The 24,346-nt window shown below is 32.8% G+C and overlaps 1 protein-coding gene across 1 annotated transcript in view; it reads left to right on the forward strand.

Moving 5' to 3' along the window:
* Nucleotides 1-24,346, forward strand: part of LOC139526317 (NGFI-A-binding protein 1-like) — a 79,108-nt gene that overhangs the window by 20,909 nt on the left and 33,853 nt on the right. The window contains exons 2-6 of the mRNA XM_071321449.1: nt 6,446-6,562; nt 6,716-6,853; nt 8,833-9,011; nt 10,622-10,691; nt 11,336-11,659. Of these exons, the coding sequence (XP_071177550.1) occupies nt 6,463-6,562; nt 6,716-6,853; nt 8,833-9,011; nt 10,622-10,691; nt 11,336-11,659 (811 nt within the window). The 5' untranslated portion in view covers nt 6,446-6,462. The remainder of the gene's footprint in view (nt 1-6,445; nt 6,563-6,715; nt 6,854-8,832; nt 9,012-10,621; nt 10,692-11,335; nt 11,660-24,346) is intronic.

The following is a 24,346-nucleotide window of genomic DNA, read 5'->3' on the forward strand; positions in this document are numbered from 1 at the left end:
CAAATACATGTAGTAAACAAACAAATTCAGTAAAATCTATTTCTTAAAGGATAAAGTCTGTTTCAACATAGACCAAGAAAAATTCACATTAAACATGCTGAATATGAAAAGCTTGTGTTTTACAAAAATTTCAATAATCCGTGACTAACATCCTTTTTAGATGGTGATAAGGAATTGGTTCTCTAATTGAACACACCAAATAATGAAATTTCTCAAAAAAATATTGATAATGCTTGATTATAGATGCATGGTCTCCAAGATGAAGTGTAAATATATTTTACAAATGATTCTGAAATCTCCTGTTTATATTAAAGTGATTTCTGAGTATAATACACACGTTTTTACCCTACTGCACAATCAACCCTTCAGGTGTTGGTTCACTTTAATTTTTTACAATATACAGTTAAATTAAGTCTCTTCCTGACGGAAAGACATTATCTTCAGTATGTAACATTGTTACTAATTTTTATGCTTAACAGTTTAACTGGCAAATAAATTAAAATTGGTCTTAGCAAAGAAAACCAACTCTGAGCAAGCCAAAAAGGATAATCAAAAGAGCCTTCTGAACTTTATCACTAATAATTTTCTTTATAAATATCCCCAACAATGAAAAAGATGGGAAAACATAAGGTCATAATTCTGATCATGAAAATAAAAACATCTCTGAAAGGAGCTTGTTGGTCAAAAGACAACGAAGTAATTATCTACAGATTGAAAATGAAAACGTAATAACAACAAAACAAATATATCTTCTTTCAATTGACATCCTTTTGAATCTGTAAATTTTTTAGACATATGATAAGCATCAAAAATTTTCTTACCAGGAATATAAAGAGCTGTGATAAAAATGTTCTTTCTTGAACACCAAGCCCAAATAATGAAATATTTGTAGTAAGCATGTTAAGTGACAAAGAGGTTACACCTCCTATTGCATAATAAAAGCTACTGAAATTGTATCTTCTGATTGTATAACTCTCTGTGACTAAAACTTTTTCTCCAGAAGAATATTATAGCCAACAATACTATGAAATCTATATGAAATGAGTGCATACTCTTAAAGAAGCTCCGTCTACCAACAGAAACATTTTCTTCAAATTTGGATCCCAAATCCTTATGTCAGAGGAATCTGGTACAACCCAAAAACTTATTTGGATGGGTCTATAAATCAAATTTTTAATTTCTGATTTTAAATTGTTAAAAAATTTCACCTATTGATGATAATAAACACTGTAACAACTATACAGTGTTTCAACATTATTTCTCGCCATGTTTCTGCAATGTAACATTCCCATGCATGCCACAGATACTGCATTAAAAGCATTCATCACAAGACCAAAAAATGATGTAAAACATCTATAATACCGTTACACAATTCTATTTAAAAAGAATTTCCCAAGGGAGATAATTTTACCATTTCTCATCTGTCAGAAAAAACTTAAATAGCTCAGTATCAATAATGAGACAAAGGAAAACAATGTGCTTCCAAGGAATGAGTACCAACTTCTCAAAATTTTTCTGAAGCACAGCTTATCAAGCATTTGCACCACTTCTTCTGTATTCACAATACAATCATCTAAACTCTGATCCATAATAAATTATAATCATCAATGTATAAACTATAGCATGTATATACTTCAAGTGACATTATTTCATAAATACATAGACAGGTTTTAAAACCTTAGTAAAAACTCTTGATGCAGAAGCCAATCCAAAACAAAAAAACATAAATATCATATCAATGTCTTTTCCACATAAATCAGGAAATTGTGATATAAACATAAATGATACTTAAATATGCATCTGTGAGATCTATAGATGTTAGCTCTATCTATATAGATATATATATATATATATAGATAATTATTCTAAAGAATTACATCTAAACAAAAGATAAATGGTCCTGCTCCAAATGCTGATAAGCCACAAACTTAGTTTGTTTTAATTTTTCAAATAGATACAGGCCTTGAAGACCAATCTTTCTTAGGAACCAAGAAAAAATAGGAAATAAACTGATTTTCCATTGATCGATCAACCTTTTAAATAGCTCTCTTAGCTATCAATTTTTGGACTTCTGAAATTAATTCATCCTTATGAAAGGTGAAATGTATTTAATTCAAAAAGGATAAACCTTGTGGTACATGATTAAAAATAATTTTATAACCATTTCTTAATAAATCTAATATCAATAGATCATTAGTAACATTTTCCAAATCATAATATTTAAGTTATCTACTGTATATATAGCAACTGGTTGAGAAATGTGACCTCTTTGAGATTCTCTGTTCCCTTTTTGGAAACGTCTCCCTCTCAATGAAGGGAATTGCCTACTACATGTAGTATAGTCGCCCTGTTGACCAACAGAGCCTCTGCAGTTAAAAAACTGATATTGCCTTTCCCATAACAGCTGGTAGTAAATTAATTGCTAGACCTGGAACCTCTTCCAAGGAATCTATAATTTGCTAAGAATCTTTGTATAAACACTAAGTTTGCTTTTTGCAATCATAACTAGAAATGTGATAAAGCAACTATCACAACAGAATTACAAATAAGTTTTATCATCTAAATATTTCTGAGCATCTCCTATGGGTTTAACCAGAAAACCATGGTAAAACAAACAAATATAATTTTACAATAAAATCCTTGTATTATCAAGATCCAATGGCTCATTCCTACAACAAGAAATAGCAAACTCAACAATAGGGGTGATGATCAACCCCTTAATAAAGTATCTCTGGGTTTCCTGCATCTTTGAAACCACAGAGTGGGCCTGTCTAGGCATTGCCATTTCGATTTTTTAATTATCCTAGACACACTAGGATTGTCACAGTTCTCAGTGTGATAGTATTTCCTCTAAGAACTTTATATATTCCTGATATTATCAAAATCATGATTAAACTGTTCAACAAACAGGATGAGATAATGGACCATTAATCTCACTAAAAGAAGCCTTAAAGGCTTCTGAAAACCTTAATGCAGGATCAAAAGACCTTAATGCAGGATCAAAAGACGTATCAAATTCAACTCCGGCTGGACTATCATCAGCCATGGCACATACTCCAAAAGGAGGTACATACACCGTATCAATTCAGTAGATAAGATCAAAATTTAGAACTAAATCTTCATTAAAGTAAGCCTCTAATGGCAAAAATTCAAATATAGCAGCAGGTTTCTCTACAAACTCTGCTAGAGTTGAAGGCAGTGAAACTGTCTCAAACCTCATGATTCATACAGGTTCTTTAATACATTAATAATAAATAGTAAATGTATCAATATACATGCCTATCTAAATCTCAACAGCACTTTCGTTAGAAACAATCACAAATCAAGTAGATTTTGAAGTTATACAAGTAACACTAGATTTTAAAACTTACTTTTTACAGGTTCTGTTGCTTTGTCAATTATTTCCAATTGCCATGCCATTATGATCTATTATAAAACTACTAGGTTTTATAACTGTTTAAGAAGAGGATTTATTCAAAATACCTCTTGTATTCCTATTAAATTTATCATCTTTAATTTCTAAAACATTCCAGAGGTGATGAAAATCATAACCATCACCCTTGTAAGTGTAAACATCATTCTAAACATCTTGCAAAAACAATACATTTGCATAAACAAATTCAGCCATTGTAATACAAAAATGTGTACCTGTGCAGGTAAAACACGTGTAAATTGTGAAAAGTACTCACGACCTTCAGATGAATAGAAATACTTTTAAATATCTACCTGTTTAACAAACAGGAGTATGAATTAAGTAACAAATGTGCTATTAGGCAAAAACTTAATGAATATATAAAATTGTCATACATCGTAGACAATAAAATATTTAATTAATTTCCATGAACACTTGTCATACATCGTAGACAAGAAATTTTTAAATTCATTTCCATCAACAATTGTCATACATCGTAGACAATTGAGGAATTATTATTTGTAAATAACAAAATAACATTAGAACTTGTCGTACATCGTAGACAAGTTAATGTAACTTTAATAACTTTCTGCCAAATTTAAGATAAAAATAAAATAACTAAAAAGAACTTATGTGAAGTGTTCACTTCAACCCTCTAGAAAAAAAAATGACAAGTTATTATGGAACAGGTGCTTATATACTAGGGTCAAGGTCACTGGCCAGCTATAGGTGGTTATATAGTTTGTTTCTTTAAACAGAGATATTATATGTAAGCTTCACCCCTCATAGAGAAGTAAAGCTAATTCATTACTTGAGACCGAAGGCGAAATATGAATAAGAACATGAATTATTATTGATATGGTCATATTTTTAAATTAACTGTTCACCAAAAATTTTTTTGAAATACTAAGGTTTTCCTACTTCAGGAATAGATTACCTTAGGTGTATTTGGCAATACTTTTCGGAATTTTGGTGATCGATGCTATTCAACTATGAATTTTATTTGGTCTCTTTAACTTTTGGATTCGGACGTCACTGATAAGTCTTTATAGACGAAACGCGTGTCTGGCGTAATAGAAAATTCAATCCTGGTATCAGTGATGAGTTTATATACACAACATGCACAATATAGATTTGTTTGTTAGATCTAGAGGATGTCAGTGTCTCCTCTCACAGGCAGTCTGTTTAAATCTTTTGATCTTTCGATATTAGTATAATAATGTCGTCCTATTTCTTATTGCGACATTTTGTTAAGTGTTACTTTTTAAGGTGTGTTATGTATGCATAACATGATACTTACCTATGTGACGTACCTAGTGTAAGTACCTTTTGGTGTAATTGGAGTGCTTAGGTAATGCATGAAATTATGAATAGAAATAAACTTATCTATCTACAAGATTTTCACATCAAAAACGACTGTCACAAATATGAGAATTCGTATCTTCCCATTCCTTTGAGTTTAATTCAATGCAGGTCTTGAGGTGTGTTTCCTCCTGGAAATTCAGTATCACTATAAGGTAAGGACATGCAGTATGAAGGTCAATTTCACAACTGTCTACCATTCGTGTGGTCGTTCATGTGATTCCATCAGTTTGTATTTGTTACCTTTTTTTATTATTCTTCAATCGATTTATGACTTTTAAACAGGGGTAAAGGACTGTTCCATTTGTATGAAAACTCCTTCTTTATGTACATTAAAATAAACTAAATAAGAATTTATAACTAAATGCTTGTCGAGTAAAAGTGTTAACATGTTCTTGCCAGGACAGAGCATTGTTTCACATATTCCATTATAATAGTCCCAAGTAATCCATTAATGCGGGGTTCACACATTGCCGATTATTGCTCCCGTTTGAGATCAGACAGCAATACGACACGAAAAGTGAAAAATTCGGAATAGCATCCTCAATTATGTGGAATGTCCTATCATTGTCGGAACGCAGTCGTTTTAGTTCGTAACAGATTCCTACGGGTCGGGAAGGATCCGAATAGTTCGGCAAAGCACCCCGACAGTTTGGTGCCTACCGTAACATTCGGGGCAACTCAGCCGATTTTTTCTAGTCGGATTACAATCGTGGCTATGTCGTGACAGATTCTGCTGTATCGGATTAAATACCGAACAATGTTTTGTGTATTCTGTGGCCTGTGGAACGGGAATGATCTGGAGTAAATTTTCATAGCTGTGTTTCTGCCAATTGAGTCCAGATTGCATCCAGATCTTGCCGATTGCGAACCGTTTTTTGCCGAAACCGTTCCGAAACAGTCCCATTATTAATACGAAATTCGTCAATGATACACACGTTAGAGTCCCGACAATTACAGAATACAATACGACTGAGACCAGACAAAGCTTTTTGCAATGCGATAGAGCGGACCGTGATAGGATTACGTTCCGACAGTACATGATCATCCCGAATATGCCGACAGTTTAAAACATTTTTGAACAAATAACTTCCGTCAGCGTCGGTTCACTGTCTAGTCACTGTCTGATCTCTGTCGGATTACATTCGGTAGAGTCGGGACGCAGTCGTGACAGACTCGGTCGAATTTTACCTGGCGAAAAATACGAATCGGATAAGAAGCGGATTCAGAACGGGGTTATACGGACATATTCGCTTGGACACGGTTGAAAATCGACGCTTCCTGGACACTATCTGATTGCTGTCGTGGTCAAATTTTTTTTTTTACAAATTTTAATTAAAGTTTGAATTTCCATCCACGATTCACAGGATCTTGATCAGACTTTTAATAAATTTTAATCGGGAATGGTCCTGTCAAGGACGGTAGTAAAAATCATGAATGTATGACCCCAGCTTAACAGATGAAAGATAAAGATCGTTGATTCAAAACACATGATATAATTGCTTCTTTAATGTTCTTTGCCTATTTCTGACACAGATGGCCTGGGTTTTTTGCTTTGAGTTTGTAAGTTGACACTTGTTTAAAAAAAAAACAAGAGTTTATTTATTAATCATTAATTAATTTGATATATTATAAGCTTGACAGTGTTTATTACTTGTTTTTTTTCTTCAGATAATTGGTTAACCAAAATGGCAACAAATCAACCTCAGAACTTGCTAGAATGGCAACTGCATTGTGTTTTAAAAAGAGCGAGCCTTCTTCAGTATTATGAAAGTTTCATTAGACAAGGTACAGTAAAAATATATTGAATCAATTGCATCTATTTCAAAGGTTACATGATTACTTAAAAAATATATATATATACATAGTTCACAAGGTATATAAAGTAGGGGTAGTTAAAATAACAACATAATTATATATTGCCTATATACGTTGTTCCAGGTGAATGCAATGTACTGCAGTTATCTGAATCAGACGATGATAAATTCAAAGACGTCATGGAGAAAGTTGGAATGGCAAAGAAATCGATACATGTGCGACAGTTCAAAAACTCGCTCCTTGAATGGGTTAAAGATCCAGGTAAGCCATGTGTGTAATACTATGAAGTAATGTGCAACAGTGTATGTTTGTTTTAGAATTAAATCCTGTGGATGTTAATTTGCATTCAATAATGTCATCAGAGTAAGGAGCTGAACGGGAATCAAACGTTGTTGTTGTTTTGCACATGTTTTTGTTTGTAACTTTAACTTGTTTAACGAGTCATTTGGATAACTTAAAACATAATGTTGTTGTATTTCACGCGGTCTTCAGCATCCTCAGCATCCATCTTTTTTTTTGTTTAGAAGGTAGGAAGACTATCAATATTTCGGAGAGTAATAAAAACATACCGTACTTTGATCTGTCATGAATTACTTTTGGTAATTGTGACTTTGATGGAGACACACAACATATCTATACTATTAAACGAGAAGACCTCATTTTGTGTGTCGCTTCTCTTCCTTCCAGAATAAATTAATCATCATGACTCTGTGTTCTTTATGTAACATGCATAGTCGCATTTGTCATCCATTGATATGATTATTCAGATTGAGTTATTTTGGGGGGAAAACGACAAAATAGGTGTCCGGATATTGTTTCCGTTATCAGACTGACTTTTAGTCATAGATAGGACTTCTAGTTTTAAACATGCACAAGAACAACCAATCGTAAGATAGATTACAAAAAAAAATAAAAAATAAGCCAATCAGAGCGTTCTCCATATCATGGTTTTTAGATCGCAAGAACCACAACTATTATACCTCCTTAGAGACAATTATGTTTTTGCGTTAATCCACATGTAAACTACGATGATTTATATTACTATAATATACAGACACTTTCTGTATTCTGTCTTCTTTTTTCTGAAATATTTAATATCTAAGTGCTCATACCAGTTGCATATATATTGAAATAAGTGAAACATGTGGAAACAAGAATGTATCTATAGTATACGAATGCAACATCGGCACTTTCATTTACTATGTTTAGGGGACTGTGAAATGGGGAAAAATCTCTAATTCGGCATTAAAACTAGAAAGATTATATCATAAGGAACATATTTACTAAGTTTCGAGTCGGTTGGACTTCAACTTCACCAAAAACTACCTCGAAAACACTTTAACCTGAAGCGGGACGGACGTACGGACGAACGAATGAACGGACGAGCAGACTAGAAAACATAATTTCCATAAATGTTACATAACAATGTATTGTTGTAAGATGAGTTTTTTTCACAATGCATTATAACAATTAAAATACGTTACTCGTTGTTTAACCTGACAGCGTCTTTTGGGTAGATACACTCATATATAATTTTTGTCAACTTGTGTCGTTTTCTCGCATTTTGTGTTCAAATCGCAATTTAGTAAAATTTACATGTAGAAGCTATACATTTTAATAACTCATTCCTAAGTATTTCGAAGGTACACCTCCTAACTCCTCACACGTATCTTCTTTCCTCCTGAAACAATTGTCAAAGGAAGGTGTTATTGATGAATTATAAATCTACTTCGGGAGCCTTCAAGATCATCCCAAGTTTTTGGTGGGGTTCATGTTGCTTAGTCTTTAGTTTTCTTTATTGTTGTGTACTATTGTGTGTCTGTTTGTCTGGTTGTTTTATAGCCATGGCGTTCGTTGTCGGTTGAATTTTGACGTGTGAGTTTGAATGTTCCTATGGTGTCTTTCATTCATTGTTTAAAAGAACCTTAAAGTTGGATACATTCACAAACATTCTCATTATTCATAAAGCTTAGGACGTAAAAGATCCCTTGGGTCACCGAACTTAGAGTTGTTAAACCTGACTTAATTAATATCTAGAACTTTAAAATACGGGTTGGTTCAAAACAAAGAAGACGCAAAATGATTTGAGATTCAGTAGTGGCTTCTTATGGAGTATATATCTCCAGGTTGATGCAATATAAATGATGTTCAAAGCTCGAAAGAAGACCCTTGTCAAAATGTATTATTTTTCAACAACCGATGCTTTGATTTTTACTTGGCATGTTTATTTCAATTTTTAGGAAAGGATACGCATGTGCCTAGCTACATTACGAAAGCTGATATTTCTACAATGTCTCTAGCTCCATCTGGCTCGAAGCCTGGTACAGTGTCACTATCACAGTCTGGGAAGTCTTCTGTGGTACACAATTTGCCTCTGACTAAACGGAAGGATACACAAGAACAAGAAGGACTGCCAAGGGTTGTACGGCTTCTTTTTTAATCAATAGAATGTTAAAAAAAGTCCTTTGCATCTATAATAACTAAATTAGATAAAAGTCATTATCGTGATAAATAGACTGCCCGCGGGACAGGTGTATTGATTGCGACAGCGATAATATTTGAGCCATAGTTTTTCAATAATTAGTTTGTTTCATTGAGATATCATGTATTTAAAAAAAATCATCAATTACATTGATTATAGAAAACCCAAGTTAATGTACGATTTCTTAAGATCAGACATAATAATAACTGTAGGTCACTTCCATTTATTTCAGTGCTGCAATTTTTCAGTATATGAATACAAAATAAAGTTTTATAATATGATCAGTTAACGAAATATATGGTAGCCAATTCAACAACCTAACTGCAATAAAAATAAAAATTAAAACAAGGAAATGTTTAACTGGAAAATATCCACATAGTGTACGTTTAAATTTGTCCACATAGAGACGTCCGAATCACGCATGCGTTTTATTACGGAACATCACTCTAAACAGAAAAAAAACAAGCTCAAACGGCCATTAACATGAACGAGTCTGTCAATGACCGGTGTTCAGGTCCGATTTAAGTTACTACTGAAGAATAAAGAATGTCACATGACCTTTTGTTATTCAATTTTTACAGGACTGGGTTTATACCTCATCTGGTGGTCCACGAGGATATATTCTTCGTTAAGGATGTTCGCTACTCTGTTAAAAAAATAACAAGCTTTTGAAAAGACTATTATGAGTTGATAGTATATCAATAAAGAAACTAAAAAAGTAGAAAAAATTGGGTGCTTGTTTTCGAGATAAAAGTCATTGAAAATTTGGCGGGAATTAATTCTCTCTAGATTTTTCATATATTTAACATTGGCACTTTATTTGTTTAAAAAGCTATGAAAAAATAACAAGAATTTTATAAAATTTTGAAACATGGCTTTGTAAATTTTATGTAATAAAATTATGAAAAGAAAAGTAGGGGTTAACGGGCAAAATTTTTCAATAACAATACATAAATAAAACCAGAGGATTCCGAAAATCAGGCAAAAAATAAAAAAATGGAGGAGCAAACATCTGTTCAATTGATTTTTGTTTTACACTTACAAAATTCATAACATGTTGTTTCAAGTTCACATTGATATTTTGCTCCTATATCTCTTTGTTTTGTGATCCGCTTCATAATTTTGGATATATAAATCAAGCAGCATAAAACCTCTTGCATAATTCCATAGATACAGAAAAGTCTTCCTTATATTATGCCAGACACCAACATGATCCATACATTGACATTAATGGTTGAGAACAAAACTTTCAGCAATAGAGATGATTGCAACTGTCATTATGTAATTACGTAATTATGTACTTAACATTTCCAAGATCTCCCAGATGAAAATATATTCTAGATCTCAAGTTTGCGCATATATTTATGACTTTCGCTTTTTTAACCAATATTTTACAGTTGACTGAACATGGATCTAATATAGTGTGTCTTGTGGACACATATTCCTGACAAGATTAAATTTGTTTATATTCGGATGAGTTAAAATTCAAATAACAGTAATAATTCAGCATGTTAAGTAAAAATAAAGATGCAACTACTATGTTTTAGAAATCCGAGAAGATACAAGTCAATCTGAAAGAAGAAACCACGCAAAAACAAACACAAAGTGATGTCAAAGGTAAAATTATTTCAGATCTGTGTTCATGCATAACTTGACATTTGATTTGCCGTGCTTTGTACATGTTATTCATTGTTATGGTAATCTGTTTCTTCAAAACTGGAGAACGAAACAAACACACATGTGTGCTCAAAACGCTCAATCGGGTTTTTTATTGGTTGAATTCTGAGTCGGAAAATGATAATTGTACTTAATGTGTTAATAACCCCGAGTTTCGTCTACACAACAAAAACTCATCAGTGACCATTCAATCATAACAGTTGGAAAACACAAACGAGTTGAAAAACATTTAAACCCAAACCTAGCTATATGATAGCCGAAAAATATGTTACAATGAAGGGAACAAACAGTTAATATAAGAACTGGTGAATTAACAACCTCAGGCTTGTAATTCCTTTTTTCACTCTCATGTGACATGAGTAAGGTCGGGAAGGCAGTTAAAAGTCATTAAATTATAGAAAAAGAGATCACATTACAGTTGTACATGTCAACTGTTATTTTCATACCCCTTGATATAGTTTTTTTTTATTGTGAAATGGGGTATTGCAAATAAAAGACAAAAATATCATTTCAACTTACTTGCTGGGTATTCCGTGAATATCTTTCAGTGATAATTTAAAAACATCAGTTTATATGTATTTTAGATCAGAAACACCATGACCTTACTGGTTACTATGATGAGTTATTAGATAACACAGTACTTGACAAGATGGTTTTAGATAACCTCATTTCCAGATGTATTATAATGATAGAGGACAGAGAAGAAATTATCAAAGCAACCACACAACGTGAACGTAACAAGGTTCTACTGGATATCTTGACTGAACGACCATATTCTACCTTCCATTTGTTTAGGAATGTCTTACAGAAATCTGAACCATCCAATAGTTGTGTTCAAGAGCTTGTCAAGAGAATGATGAGAACTGAAAGTAGGGACGAACACATTAGTTGGCAAGGAAATGAGATTGGTAAGTAGTTTCAGCTAAACATTTGTTGAAATAGATGTAGAATGAGTCATGCACACTTACTTGATATATTTAAATATATAGTTTCAGGCAAGTGATTATCCTTTAACCTTTATCACAGCGAATAACTTTAAGTTTTTTCTATGTCTTTATATAAATGCAAAACATGGAAGTTTTACAAGGTTTTGCCGAAAAAAATACCAGTGTAAATGTCAGTTAAAATATTAAGAAATAACAATCTAATTAAAATTAAATCCTTCAGTTGCTCCCGTTCTGATATGTCGCGCATCAATTCATTTAAGAGATCAATTCTGATTGGACGAAAAATAAATATTATTCAAATAAAAGGTTCGTGAATCTATGTCACAAAATTTGACCTCTCTATCGGGTTTCGTTAGATCGTTGATGCGCGAAATATCAGAACGAGAGTAAGTAAGTAAGTAATAATAATAATAATAATAATAATAATAATAATAATAATAATAATAATAATAATAATAATAATAATAATAATAATAATAATAATAATAATAATAATAATAATAATAATAATAATAATAGTAAATAATAATGACCTTATTTGAAGGGGATGACTTTATTTAATGAGGATGGCTCAATTAGCATTCACTAATCTATTTTGAGGTCCTCACAAAAAACATACTGAAGAACATACTGAAAATCATAGCAGTAGTGAGGCCTAATACAATTCGATTAAAACATAATTTACATATAGCTCCTTTTGTGTTTACTATAAATGATATGTTACAGTCTTTTTAACGTTTTTGTATATTGTTTTGTTTTGTTTTGGTTTTTCTTTGTTGTACAGACAATCCTAAGGAATGAGTGGCTTGATCCTAATCCGGATTGTGCCTTGTGTAATAGTTTATATTTTGACAGATAAAGATAAAAAATGAGAGCATGATTTTCAATAACAAATCATATTGCCTCCTCCGGAACCTCTGTGTTACAAGTCAGCACCCGAACCGACTGAGCTAAAGAAGTACTTCGAATCCCTAGCTTAATCGATAACTGCTTGTTAAGTAGCTACTACTTTTGTTGAGTTGAAACTTTATTTAGCTACTGATAGCTTTCTTTAGTCACGAGTATCTTTTAAAAAATGAAGAGGAACCACAATGTGTTCCTTGCAACTGCAAGTATACTATTAAACATGTTTTAATTAATTGTATTGACTTTGCTGATATTCGTAAGAAGCATTTCAATGTCAATAATATGTATGATTTATTTAATAATGTTCCATTTACAAATATTGTTGCTTTTTTAAAAGAAATTGGAAAAATTCACGTATTTTATGCAACGTTTAGGACAGCAATAGTTTAATTCGACTAGATAAATTGTTTAACGTAAAATATAACTCGCATAAGCCTATTTTGGTTCGCTAAGCTTTATCAGTAGTGGATCCGGGAACTTTTGAATTAACAACATAAACGGTTCCAATTTTATTGCACCATGTTTTACAAAGAGTGAGTGGTACAGTGGCGGATCCAGAGGGGGGGTTTCGGGGGTTCGCACCCCCCTTTATTTTGGCCGATCAATGCATTTGTATCGGGACATATGTTTTGCACCCCCCCCCCCTTTTGCCCTGGGATAGCACCCCCCCTTTGAAAAATTCCTGCATTCGCCCCTGTGGTAGCATGTGAATAAGAAGAGGAGGAAGGAGCCAAACCTTATATTACATGTTAATGCTCAAGACATTCTTGATCTTGACGTATACAGCATAGACACCCCTCTATTTTTGAAGACCCGTGTGTCTATTGCGTGACTCATGCGTTTGTACATGCGAATTCATACTAAAGATATATCTGACTTTAAGATCACAGAGGTAGTGCCAATATCACCTGAATTGATAAGGACCATTTCAAAAAGTATGTCAATCTTTACGTAATTTGTAACAGTTGTCCACGTTATAAAAGCTGACGATAACCAAAAACCAAAAGTTTGACAGAATGTTGTCCGGTCATTAAAGATTGCATATTTTGCCGTTAATATTGATTCACTTATAGGGTCTTTGCATAGGAATTAGTGTTGACAACGATTAACCGTTTAACCGGTTAACCGTTCGAACGAACGAATACCGAATATCAAAAACGCTAACCGGTTAACCTGACTTTTTTTTCAATTTTAATAGATTTGATATAAATATGTATTGAAATCATTATATAGTTATGTTTTTTTTAAATTGTCGTTGTGGTAATTAATTCAACGGATCAATTGTCCAGTATATTAATTGCTATTGTTAATCCAAAAATATAAAATTAATAAGAACTGCTTTCAGCTCGGGGCAAGATTTTAAGGTTTATGAGCCCTTCTGTAGCCATATTTGTACGAAATTTTCAAACTGCAATTGTACCAAAACTACAGACATAATGAATAATAGAGATAGGCCATTTAGTATATATACCAAGGGAAACTTGATGGAAAGCATAATTATTTACTGTTTCATTGCATTTACTAGAAAAGGATTACTTTGTGGCAAATGAACCAAGATTTTTTTTTATAGAACATCCACAGCATTTAATACAGAAATTTTCTCGTTATAAAGTTTGAAACATAAATTACTCAGTGCACTTGCTTTTCGCTACATTGAAGACCTGTTGGTGACCTTCTGCTGTTGTTTTTTTCTATGGTCGGGTTGTTGTCTCTTTGACACATTCCCCATTTCCATTCTCAATTTTATTATGAGTATTTATCTTAAGATATAAAGGAAAGATATTCATAAGAAAGACCGAAATTATGTTTGAGCTTAAGTTGTATATATTATCTATCGGGTACATACTAGTTTATTTTGATTTGTGATATCCAATTGATAATGTTGTATCAAAATGACTTCAACACTTAGCGCCTAATTATATTTTGATTGTACTAAAACATGTTGACATTTTTGGCCAAATTATACGATAATCAAAAAGGCTCTTCAATATTTAAAATTGTACCTCAGTGGTAAAATGATTAGGTATCTTGAAACCATCGCTGATAACATGCATCAATAAATATATATTATTTCGTGAAACAAACCATTTCAAGCATTAATTTGACAAAAAATGATTAAGGAAAGGGACACTACTTCGTTTCTGTTCACAGCGTTTACTTGAAATCGTTTTTTTCATAATTAAGTCTTTCCACTTTTCTGTGGAAAGACTTATTGTTTTTGTTCTGATTATTATTATTATAAGGTCTTTCCACTTTTCTGTGGAAAGCCTATTGTATTTGTTCTGATTATTAAGTCTTTCCACTTTTCTGTGGAAAGACTTATTGTATTTGTTCTGATTATTATTATTATTAAGTCTTTCCACTTTTCTGTGGAAAGACTTATTGTTTTTGTTCTGATTATTATTTTTTTTTTTTTTTTTTTCTTCCGCCAAATTTTGTTCTTGCGCAAAATGTTTGTTTCGCAATATGTCGCTTAGATATTTCTCATATAGTATCGTATAGTTTATGCGCTTTTAAATTTCACCCTGCTAAGTGGAACCATTATCTATGTAAGAGTTATCTCCCTTTTCACTGTTTACCCTCTGTGTGCATCTCCTTCGTAACAAAACAAGATAGCGACAAAATTCTTTTTACAAATTGTTCGTTTAATCCTCAGTAATTTTTGGCGTATTTGGATCAAAGCGATTCGATGAAATTTTATAGGAGTTATCTACCTTTACAAAATAAATTTGTCGGTATGTTTGTTTAACTCATAAACAGTTAACCGTATAACCCTGGAATGTTTTTATTTGAGTCCTCTAGGTCCCAACTTAGAAAATGAGGTCAAGGTCAAAGGTCAAGGTCAAGTTCTGAATTGTGATTTTTGCTTGTTTTTGCATTTTCTCCGACATTTTGAGAGGTACAGAGAAAAAAACAAGTGGAAAATGTCAGTTTTTTTGTAATGAAGATATGCTACTTTAGTCTTATACAATTAAATGGCATCTTATAGGAGTTATTGCCCCTGAAATGTCTTGATATAAAGTTATTTGATTACAACTTCAATTAAGTTCATTATAAAGACATTTGACCTTATACAAAAGGTTAAGTGACAAATGACCTTGAAAAATGGCTACCGGAAGTGACCTTTAGAAAACCGGAAGTAGCTTTTTTTGCAATTTTTTTCACATAAAAGTACTCAAAATCCATATAATTTGTCATATAGATACATAAACAGATTACTGAAGACTAAAAATGACTTCCAACAAACCGGAAGTGGCCAATTATCTCCCATTCTACATACAAAAGTATATAGAAACTATATATTTTTGGAATCAGTGTGAAAGAAGCTATCATATGAGACCGAAAGTGACATTCATTTCACCGGAAGTAGCATATTATCTCCCTTATATCACTCAAAAAGATAATTAAACCATCATTTATCGCATCAGTATAAACAAATTACCTTCTTATCTAAATTTCTCTGGTGTGGAAAGACTTTCAATTGTTCTCTGAACAATTGGTTTTTAATTAGGTCTTTTCCACTTTTCTGTGGAAAGACCTATTGTATTTGTTCTGATTATTATTATTATTATTATTATTTTTTTTTTTTTTTTTTTTTTCTTCCGCCTAATTTTGATATTGCGACAAAAGTTTGTTTCGCAATATGTCGCTTAGATATTTCTCATATTGTATCGTACAGTTTATGCGCTTTTACATTTCACCCTGCTAAGCCGAACACTTTTCTTTGTAAGAGTTATCTCCCTATTATATATTCGGAATTTTCCATGTTTTTGCATTTTCTTCAACCCTTGAAAAGGTATATATTAAAGAACAAGTGCAAAATGATTGCTATATAGTTATGAAGATATTTTACATTTGGTCTGATACAATTAAATAGCATCTAATAGGAGTTAGTGCCCCTGAAATGTCTTGATATGAGGTTATTTGATTATAACTTCAACTAAGTCCATTTTAATGGCATTTGACCTTGTGCAAAAGTTTGGATGACAAATGACCTTGAAAAATGACTACCGGAAGTGACCTTGAGAAAACCGGAAGTAACCTTCTTTGCAATTTTTTCGTATAAAAGTACTCAAAATCCATATATTTTGTCATATAGATACATAAACTGATTACTGAAGACTAAAAATGACTTCCAACAAACCGGAAGTGACCATGTATCTCCCATTCTAAATACAAAAGTATATAGAAACTATATATTTTTGGAATCAGTGTGAAAGAAGCTGTCATATTAGACCGGAAGTGACATTCATTTCACCGGAAGTAGCATATTATCTCCTTTATATCACTTAAAAATATGATTAAACCATTATTTATCGTATCAGTATGAACAACTATCTTCTTATCAAAATTTCTTTGATATGGAAAGACCTTCAATTGTTCTCTGAACAATTGGTTTTTAATTATTATTAAGTCTTTCCACTTTTCTGTGGAAAGACTTATTGTTTTTCTTCTGATTATTATTTTTTTTTTTTCTTCCGCCAAATTTTGTTCTTGTGCAAAATGTTTGTTTCGCAATATGTCGCTTAGATATTTCTCATATGGTATCGTATAGTTTATGCGCTTTTTAATTTCACCCTGCTAAGGCGAACCATTTTCTATGTAAGAGTTATCTCCCATTTCACTGTTTATCCTCTGTGTGCATCTCCTCCATAACAAAAAAAGATAGCGACAAAATTCTTTTTACAAATTGTTTGTTACATCCTCAGTAATTTTTGGCGTATTTGGATCGAAGCGATTCGATGAAATTTTATAGGAGTTATCTACCTTTACAAAATAAATTTGTCAGTAAGTTTATTTAACTCATAAACAGTTAACCGTATAACCCTGGAATGTTTTTATTTGAGTCCCCTAGGTCCTAACTTAGAAAATGAGGTCAAGGTCAAAGGTCAAGGTCAAGTTCTCAATTGTGACTTTTGCTTGTTTTTGCATTTTCTCCGACACTTTGAGAGATACATATAAAAGAACAAGTGCAAAGTATCAGCTTTATTGTAATGAAGATATGCTACATTTAGTCTTATACAATTAAATGGCATCTTATAGGAGTTGGTGCCCCTGAAATGTCTTGATATGAAGTTATTTGATTATAGCTTTAAATAAGTTCATTATAAAGGCATTTGACCTTGTACAAAAGGTTAGGTGACAAATGACCTTGAAAAATGACTACCGGAAGTGACCTTGAGAAAACCGGAAGTAGCTATTTTTGCAATTGTTTCATCTAAAAGTACTCAGAATCCATATATTTTGTTATATAGATACATAAACTGATTACTGAAGACTAAACATGACTTCCAACAAACCGGAAGTGGCCAATTATTTCCACTTCTACATACAAAAGTATATAAAAACTATATATTTTTGGAATCAGTGTGAAAGAAGCTATCATATGAGACCGGAAATGATATTCTTTTCACCGGAAGTAGCATATTATATCCCTTATATCACTCAAAAATATAATTAAACTTTTATTTATCGCATCAGTATGAAGAAACTATCTTCTTATCAAAATATCTTTGGTGTGGAAAGACTTTCAATTGTTCTCTGAACAATTGGTTTTTAATTATTATTATTAGGTCTTTCCACTTTTCTGTGGAAAGACCTATTGTATTTGTTCTGATTATTATTATTATTTTTTTTTCTTCCGCCAAATTTTGTTCTTGCGTTAAATGTTTCTTTCGCAATATGTCGCTTAGATATTTCTCATATGGTATCGTATAGTTTATGCGCTTTTAAATTTCACCCTGCTAAGGCGAACCATTTTCTTTGTAAGAGTTATCTCCCCTTTCACTGTTTATCATCAGAGTGCATCTCCTCCGTAACCGTAGAAAAATGCGACAAATTTATTTTATAAAATTGCTCGTTATATCCTTCGCATGATTTGTCCTATTTTAACCGAAGCGATATGAACACTCCATATGAGAGTTATTCCCCCTTTTGCATTTGATATTAGTAATATGCATTTCTAACTGGTAAACCATAGGTAATAGAGACCTAGGGTCTTTTGATTTAAGGTCCTTGGTCAAAAAAAATGAAAATTAGGTCAAGGTCAAAGGTCAAGGTCATATTATAAATTTTGATTTTGGCTTATTTTCACTTTTCTTCAAAAACCGTATAACATATCGACATGTTATTTTTACTAAATTGTTAGTTACGACATGTCGTAACTTCATAGATTTGGTTGAAAGGGTGCGTAGTCAATAAATAGGAGTTTAAGCCCCTTTCATATCTAAAATTATGCGTAAAGTGATATAACTCATTATCCATACATATTAGAGACCTAGGGTTTTTTGATTTGAGGTCCTTGGTTTGTGACCTTGAAAATGAGGTCAAGGTCATAGATAAATTTGACGTTCTAGATTATGACCTTTGCTTAAAATTCATATCTATACATCATAAAGCCATAGGAACTGACATTTTAGACTGATTTTTAATATTTTTAATATCAAAATAGATATTTACTGGTGGAAAGACCTTCAATTGTTCTCTGAACAATTGGTTTTTAATTATTATTATTATTATTATTTTTTTTTTTCCGCCAACTTTTGTTCTTGCGATAAATGTTTGTTTCGCAATATGTCGCTTAGATTTTTTTCATATTGTATCGTATAGTTTATGCGCTTTTAAATTTCACCCTGCTAAGCCGAACCATTTTCTTTGTAAGAGTTATCTCCCTATTCACTGTTTGTCATGTGTGTGCATCTCCTTCGTAACAAATTAAGAAAGCGACAAAATTCTTTTTACAAATTGTTCGTTACATCCTCAGGAATTTTTGGCTAATTTGGATCGAAGCGATTCGATGAAATTTTATAGGAGTTATGTACCTTTACGGAATAAATTTGTCGGTATGTTTTTTTAACTCATAAACCGTTAACCGTATAACCCTGGAATATTTTTATTTGAGTCCCCTGATTCCTAACTAAGAAAATTAGGTCAAGGTCAAAGGTCAAGGTCATATTTTAGATTTTCATATGTCTTTGATTTCCCTATAATTCTTGAATGGTTATAGATACAGAAAATTTAAGCAGTGAAAAATGTTAAGTACTTCAAGGGGCAACTTTTTTACAGTATGACTATATTGATTTTACCATCATGTAAGGGACATAACTCCCATCGATGGTTTTTAAAAAGCCATTTTTAGGCAAAACTCTTAAACAAAAGGTCCTTGACCCATAGGATCTTTTGCAATGACCTTGTGGAGCATTGACCTTGACGAAGGTCACAAGGTCAAAGGTCAAGGTCATCAAATTATGTGGTTTTGGCACTATTTAAACAGTTTTATGTGTGTTTGAATTTCAACCAACCAACCAACCATCCAACCAACCAACCAACCAACCAACCAACCAATCAATCAATCAATCAATCAATCAATCAATCAATCAATCAATCAATGTTTCCGTTTCATGTGTTTGATACGGGATTCAAGGTTTCTTTTTTTCCGCTTGTTTTAATTGAGCCTATCAAACGTGTTTAACCAACATGTTTAACCAACATGTTTAACCAACGTGTTTAACCAACGTGTTTAACCAACCAACCAACCAACCAACCAACCAAACAACCAACCAACCAATCAATCAATCAATGCATGTTTCCGTTTCATGTGTAAATACGGGATCCAAGATGTTTTTTTTTTTCGCTTGTTTAAATTGAGCCTATCTAACGTGTTTAACCAGCCAACGTGTTTAACCAACGTGTTTAACCAACATGTTTAACCAACGTGTTTAACCAACCAACCAACCAACCAACCAACCAACCAACCAATCAATCAATCAATCAATCAATCAATCAATCAATCAATCAATCAATCAATCAATCAATCAATCAATGTTTCCGTTTCATGTGTTTGATACGGGATTCAAGGTTTCTTTTTTTCCGCTTGTTTTAATTGAGCCTATCAAACGTTTTTAACCAACATGTTTAACCAACATGTTTAACCAACGTGTTTAACCAACGTGTTTAACCAACCAACCAAACAACCAAACAACCAAACAACCAACCAACCAACCAACCAACCAACCAACCAACCAACCAACCAACCAACCAACCAACCAATCAATCAATCAATGCATGTTTCCGTTTCATGTGTAAATACGGGATCCAAGATGTTTTTTTTTCGCTTGTTTAAATTGAGCCTATCTAACGTGTTTAACCAGCCAACGTGTTTAACCAACGTGTATAACCAACATGTTTAACCAACGTGTTTAACCAACCAACCAACCAACCAACCAACCAACCAACCAACCAATACATGTTTCCGTTTCATGTGTTAAATACGGGATCCAAGATGGGTTTTTTTCGCTTGTTTAAATTGAGCCTATCTAACGTGTTTTACCAGCCAACGTGTTTAACCAACGTGTTTAACCAACATGTTTAACCAACCAATCAACCAACCAACCAATCAACCAATCAATGCATGTTTCCGTTTCCTGTGTTAAATACGGGATCCAAGATGTTTTTTTTTCGCTTGTTTAAATTGAGCCTATCTAACGTGTTTAACCAGCCAACGTGTTTAACCAACATGTTTAACCAACCAATCAACCAACCAACCAATCAACCAATCAATGCATGTTTCCGTTTCCTGTGTTAAATACGGGATCCAAGATGGTTTTTTTTCGCTTGTTAAAATTGAGCCTATCAAACGTGTTGAAAGTACGTGTTTAAACTACGTGTTTAACCAGCATGTTTAACCAACGTGTTTAATCAACCAACCAACCAACCAACCAACCAACCAACCAACCAACCAATACATCAATGCATGTTTCCGTTTCATGTGTTAAATACGGGATCCAAGATGTTTTTTTTTCTCGCTTGTTTAAATTGAGCCTATCAAACGTGTTTAACCAGCCAACGTGTTTAACCAACGTGTTTAATCAACATGTTTAACCAACGTGTTTAACCAACCAACCAACCAATCAACCAATCAATGCATGTTTCCGTTTAATTTGTTAAATACGGGATCCAAGATGGTTTTTTTTCGCTTGTTTAAATTGAGCCTTTCCAACGTGTTTAACCAGTCAACGTGTTTAACCAACGTGTTCAACCAACATGTTTAACTAACGTGTTTAACCAACCAACCAACCAACCAACCAACCAATACATGTTTCCGTTTCATGTGTTAAATACGGGATCCAAGATGTTTTTTTTTTCGCTTGTTTAAATTGAGCCTTTCCAACGTGTTTAACCAGTCAACGTGTTTAACCAACGTGTTCAACCAACATGTTTAACTAACGTGTTTAACCAACCAACCAACCAATCAATCACTTAATGTATGTTTCCGTGTCATGCGTTTAATACGGGATGCAAGGTCTCTTGAGTTTTTTTTCCCTTGTTCTAAGTGACCCTATCAAACGTGTTTAATCAACCAACCAACAAACCAACCAACCAACCAATCAATCAATCAACCAACTAATCAATCAATCAATATGTATGACTGTTTATTTATGACAGTATATTGAAGGAACAAACTCTCAATTATTCAAGAACATTTTTATTTTATTATTGTTCTTACGTCTCTTCTGAAAAAAAATCCACATATTCTCTGAAACTACAAGTCCAATCGACCTGAAAATTTGCAGTCAGCAGGGCATACATGTATTGAAGGTTCATAAAAAAACTGTTTGCAGATATCTCTCAAGACTTTTCCTAGAAAAAAGAAATGGCATGCCGTAAAAATCGCTTGCTAGGTCCGTAAATCTCAGTAAAAACCTACAATAAAATGTCCGCTCCGAGATTGAAATACTAATCTGTGTTACAAACAGGTGCTGAAAAATGTACATTATCAGAAAATAATCCTTAAATGTGTTTTAAAGTTACACCGGATCGATTAAATCCAAAACATGCACTGCTGGTGAACTGGGATCAAAATGTCAATTTCCTACAATGACAAAAGAAATTACATTGTGTACATTCCATCTCTATAGATGTTGTCTGTTCAAAGTCCCGACCTAAAAAGAAATAAAAAGACTAAGTTTTTCTTAATATAAACCCGCGTCACGTGATGTCTCCTCAATCTTGCGCGCGCGCTGTATCTAAAATAAAAGAAAAACTTTCCAAACTAAACATGAAACTTCTCCGGTAACATAATAATATAGACCCCATACCAAAGCAAACAAACAAACAAATAAACAAATACCCCCCCCCCCTTTTTCCAAATCAATCAATAAAAAAAATCAATTATCCATTCATCATAGGGGAAAGACTGCCTAACAATTGTTTTTGAAACAATTGCTTTATATTTATCAAATTTGTTTCTTCTGAAATTATATAATATGCAAGTTGTGTATTGAACTCCAAGTATTGAATATGTCATACACTAATAGATACCATTCAAGAGAGTGCAATTATGACAAGATAGGAAATTTCATCTTACCTCCTATACATTTCCAGGAATATGATTGGTTAAAAGCGTCCGCGTGCAAACCGTGTATATTTGATATTAGGTTAGTAGGGAGGCGGGGCTTATCTCATACACGGTTAGTAGTGGAGTTACTTCCCTTTATATACCTTATTAGGTAAGAAGGGGCGGAGCTTATTTCATACACGGTTAGTAATGGTGTTATGTCCCTTTATAAAAAACAAAACGGTACTGAGAAAAAATCTTAAAAGATCCAACAGACGTAGAAATTGATGATTAAGATTGAAACAAATTCATAAAACACATTTAAACCTTACAAGTCGTTATTGTTGGCATCTGTTTTTTTAGGATCAATGGAAGTATTTTCTTAGTGCTAACAGTATTGAAGACTTGCTCATTTTGAGAATCACTAGTCTTAATTTCACACGTTAAGATAGTCGGTAAGATAAATTCGTTACATAGTGTGCTAGTGACGTAATACGTTATAAATGGGGTCAGTAAATTCCATATGGGGATTCGAGCTTCGCTCTCGCCCCATATGGAATTTACTGACCCCATATATACCGTATTAGGTCACTAAGTTTTTATTATATGACAGCAAAATAAAATTGAGAATGGAAATGGGAAATACAAGGATGTCAAAAATTTGCTTTTGAGTAATGCTTAATCATGTCATAGTTGTTTTCAACAGACATATAATACAAATATACATTTTGTACATTTGTATGTCTCTGTTTTCAAGAAGACACATTTGATTTCCAGACAATAACTTAAGTATAAGTGAATGGATCTCTATGAAATTGTGCTAGAAGGTTCAATACTCAAAAGGAAGATTAGAATTGATTTTGGGGTTATGGTACAACATTTTTGGGTGTGTTTTTTTACCACAATTTAGGGTTTGTCTTCAAAAACTTACCATATTTACATTGATTATTACTCATCTATAAAATTGAGAAAGGAAATGGTGAATATGTCAAAGCGACAACCACCCGACCATAGAGCAAACAACAGCCGAAGGCAACCAATGGGTCTTCAATGTAGCGAGAATTCCCGCACCCGTAGGTGTCCTTCAGCTGGCCCCTAAAATATGCATAATAGTACAGTGATAATGGACGCCATACTAAACTCCGAATTATACACAAGAAACTAAAATTTAAAATCATACAAGACTAACAAAGGCCAGAGGCTCCTGACTTGGGACAGGCGCAAAATTGCGGCGGGGTTAAACATGTTTATGAGATCTCAACCCTCCCCCTATACCTCTAGCCAATGTAGAAAAGTAAAAGAATAACAATACGCACATTAAAATTCAGTTCAAGAGAAGTCCGAGTCCGATGTCAAAAGATGTAACAAAAGAAAATAAATAAAATGACAATAATACATAAATAACA

This window comes from Mytilus edulis, chromosome 6 (genome assembly GCF_963676685.1).
Source record: "Mytilus edulis chromosome 6, xbMytEdul2.2, whole genome shotgun sequence".
In the NCBI taxonomy this organism is placed as follows: Eukaryota; Metazoa; Mollusca; class Bivalvia; order Mytilida; family Mytilidae; genus Mytilus; species Mytilus edulis.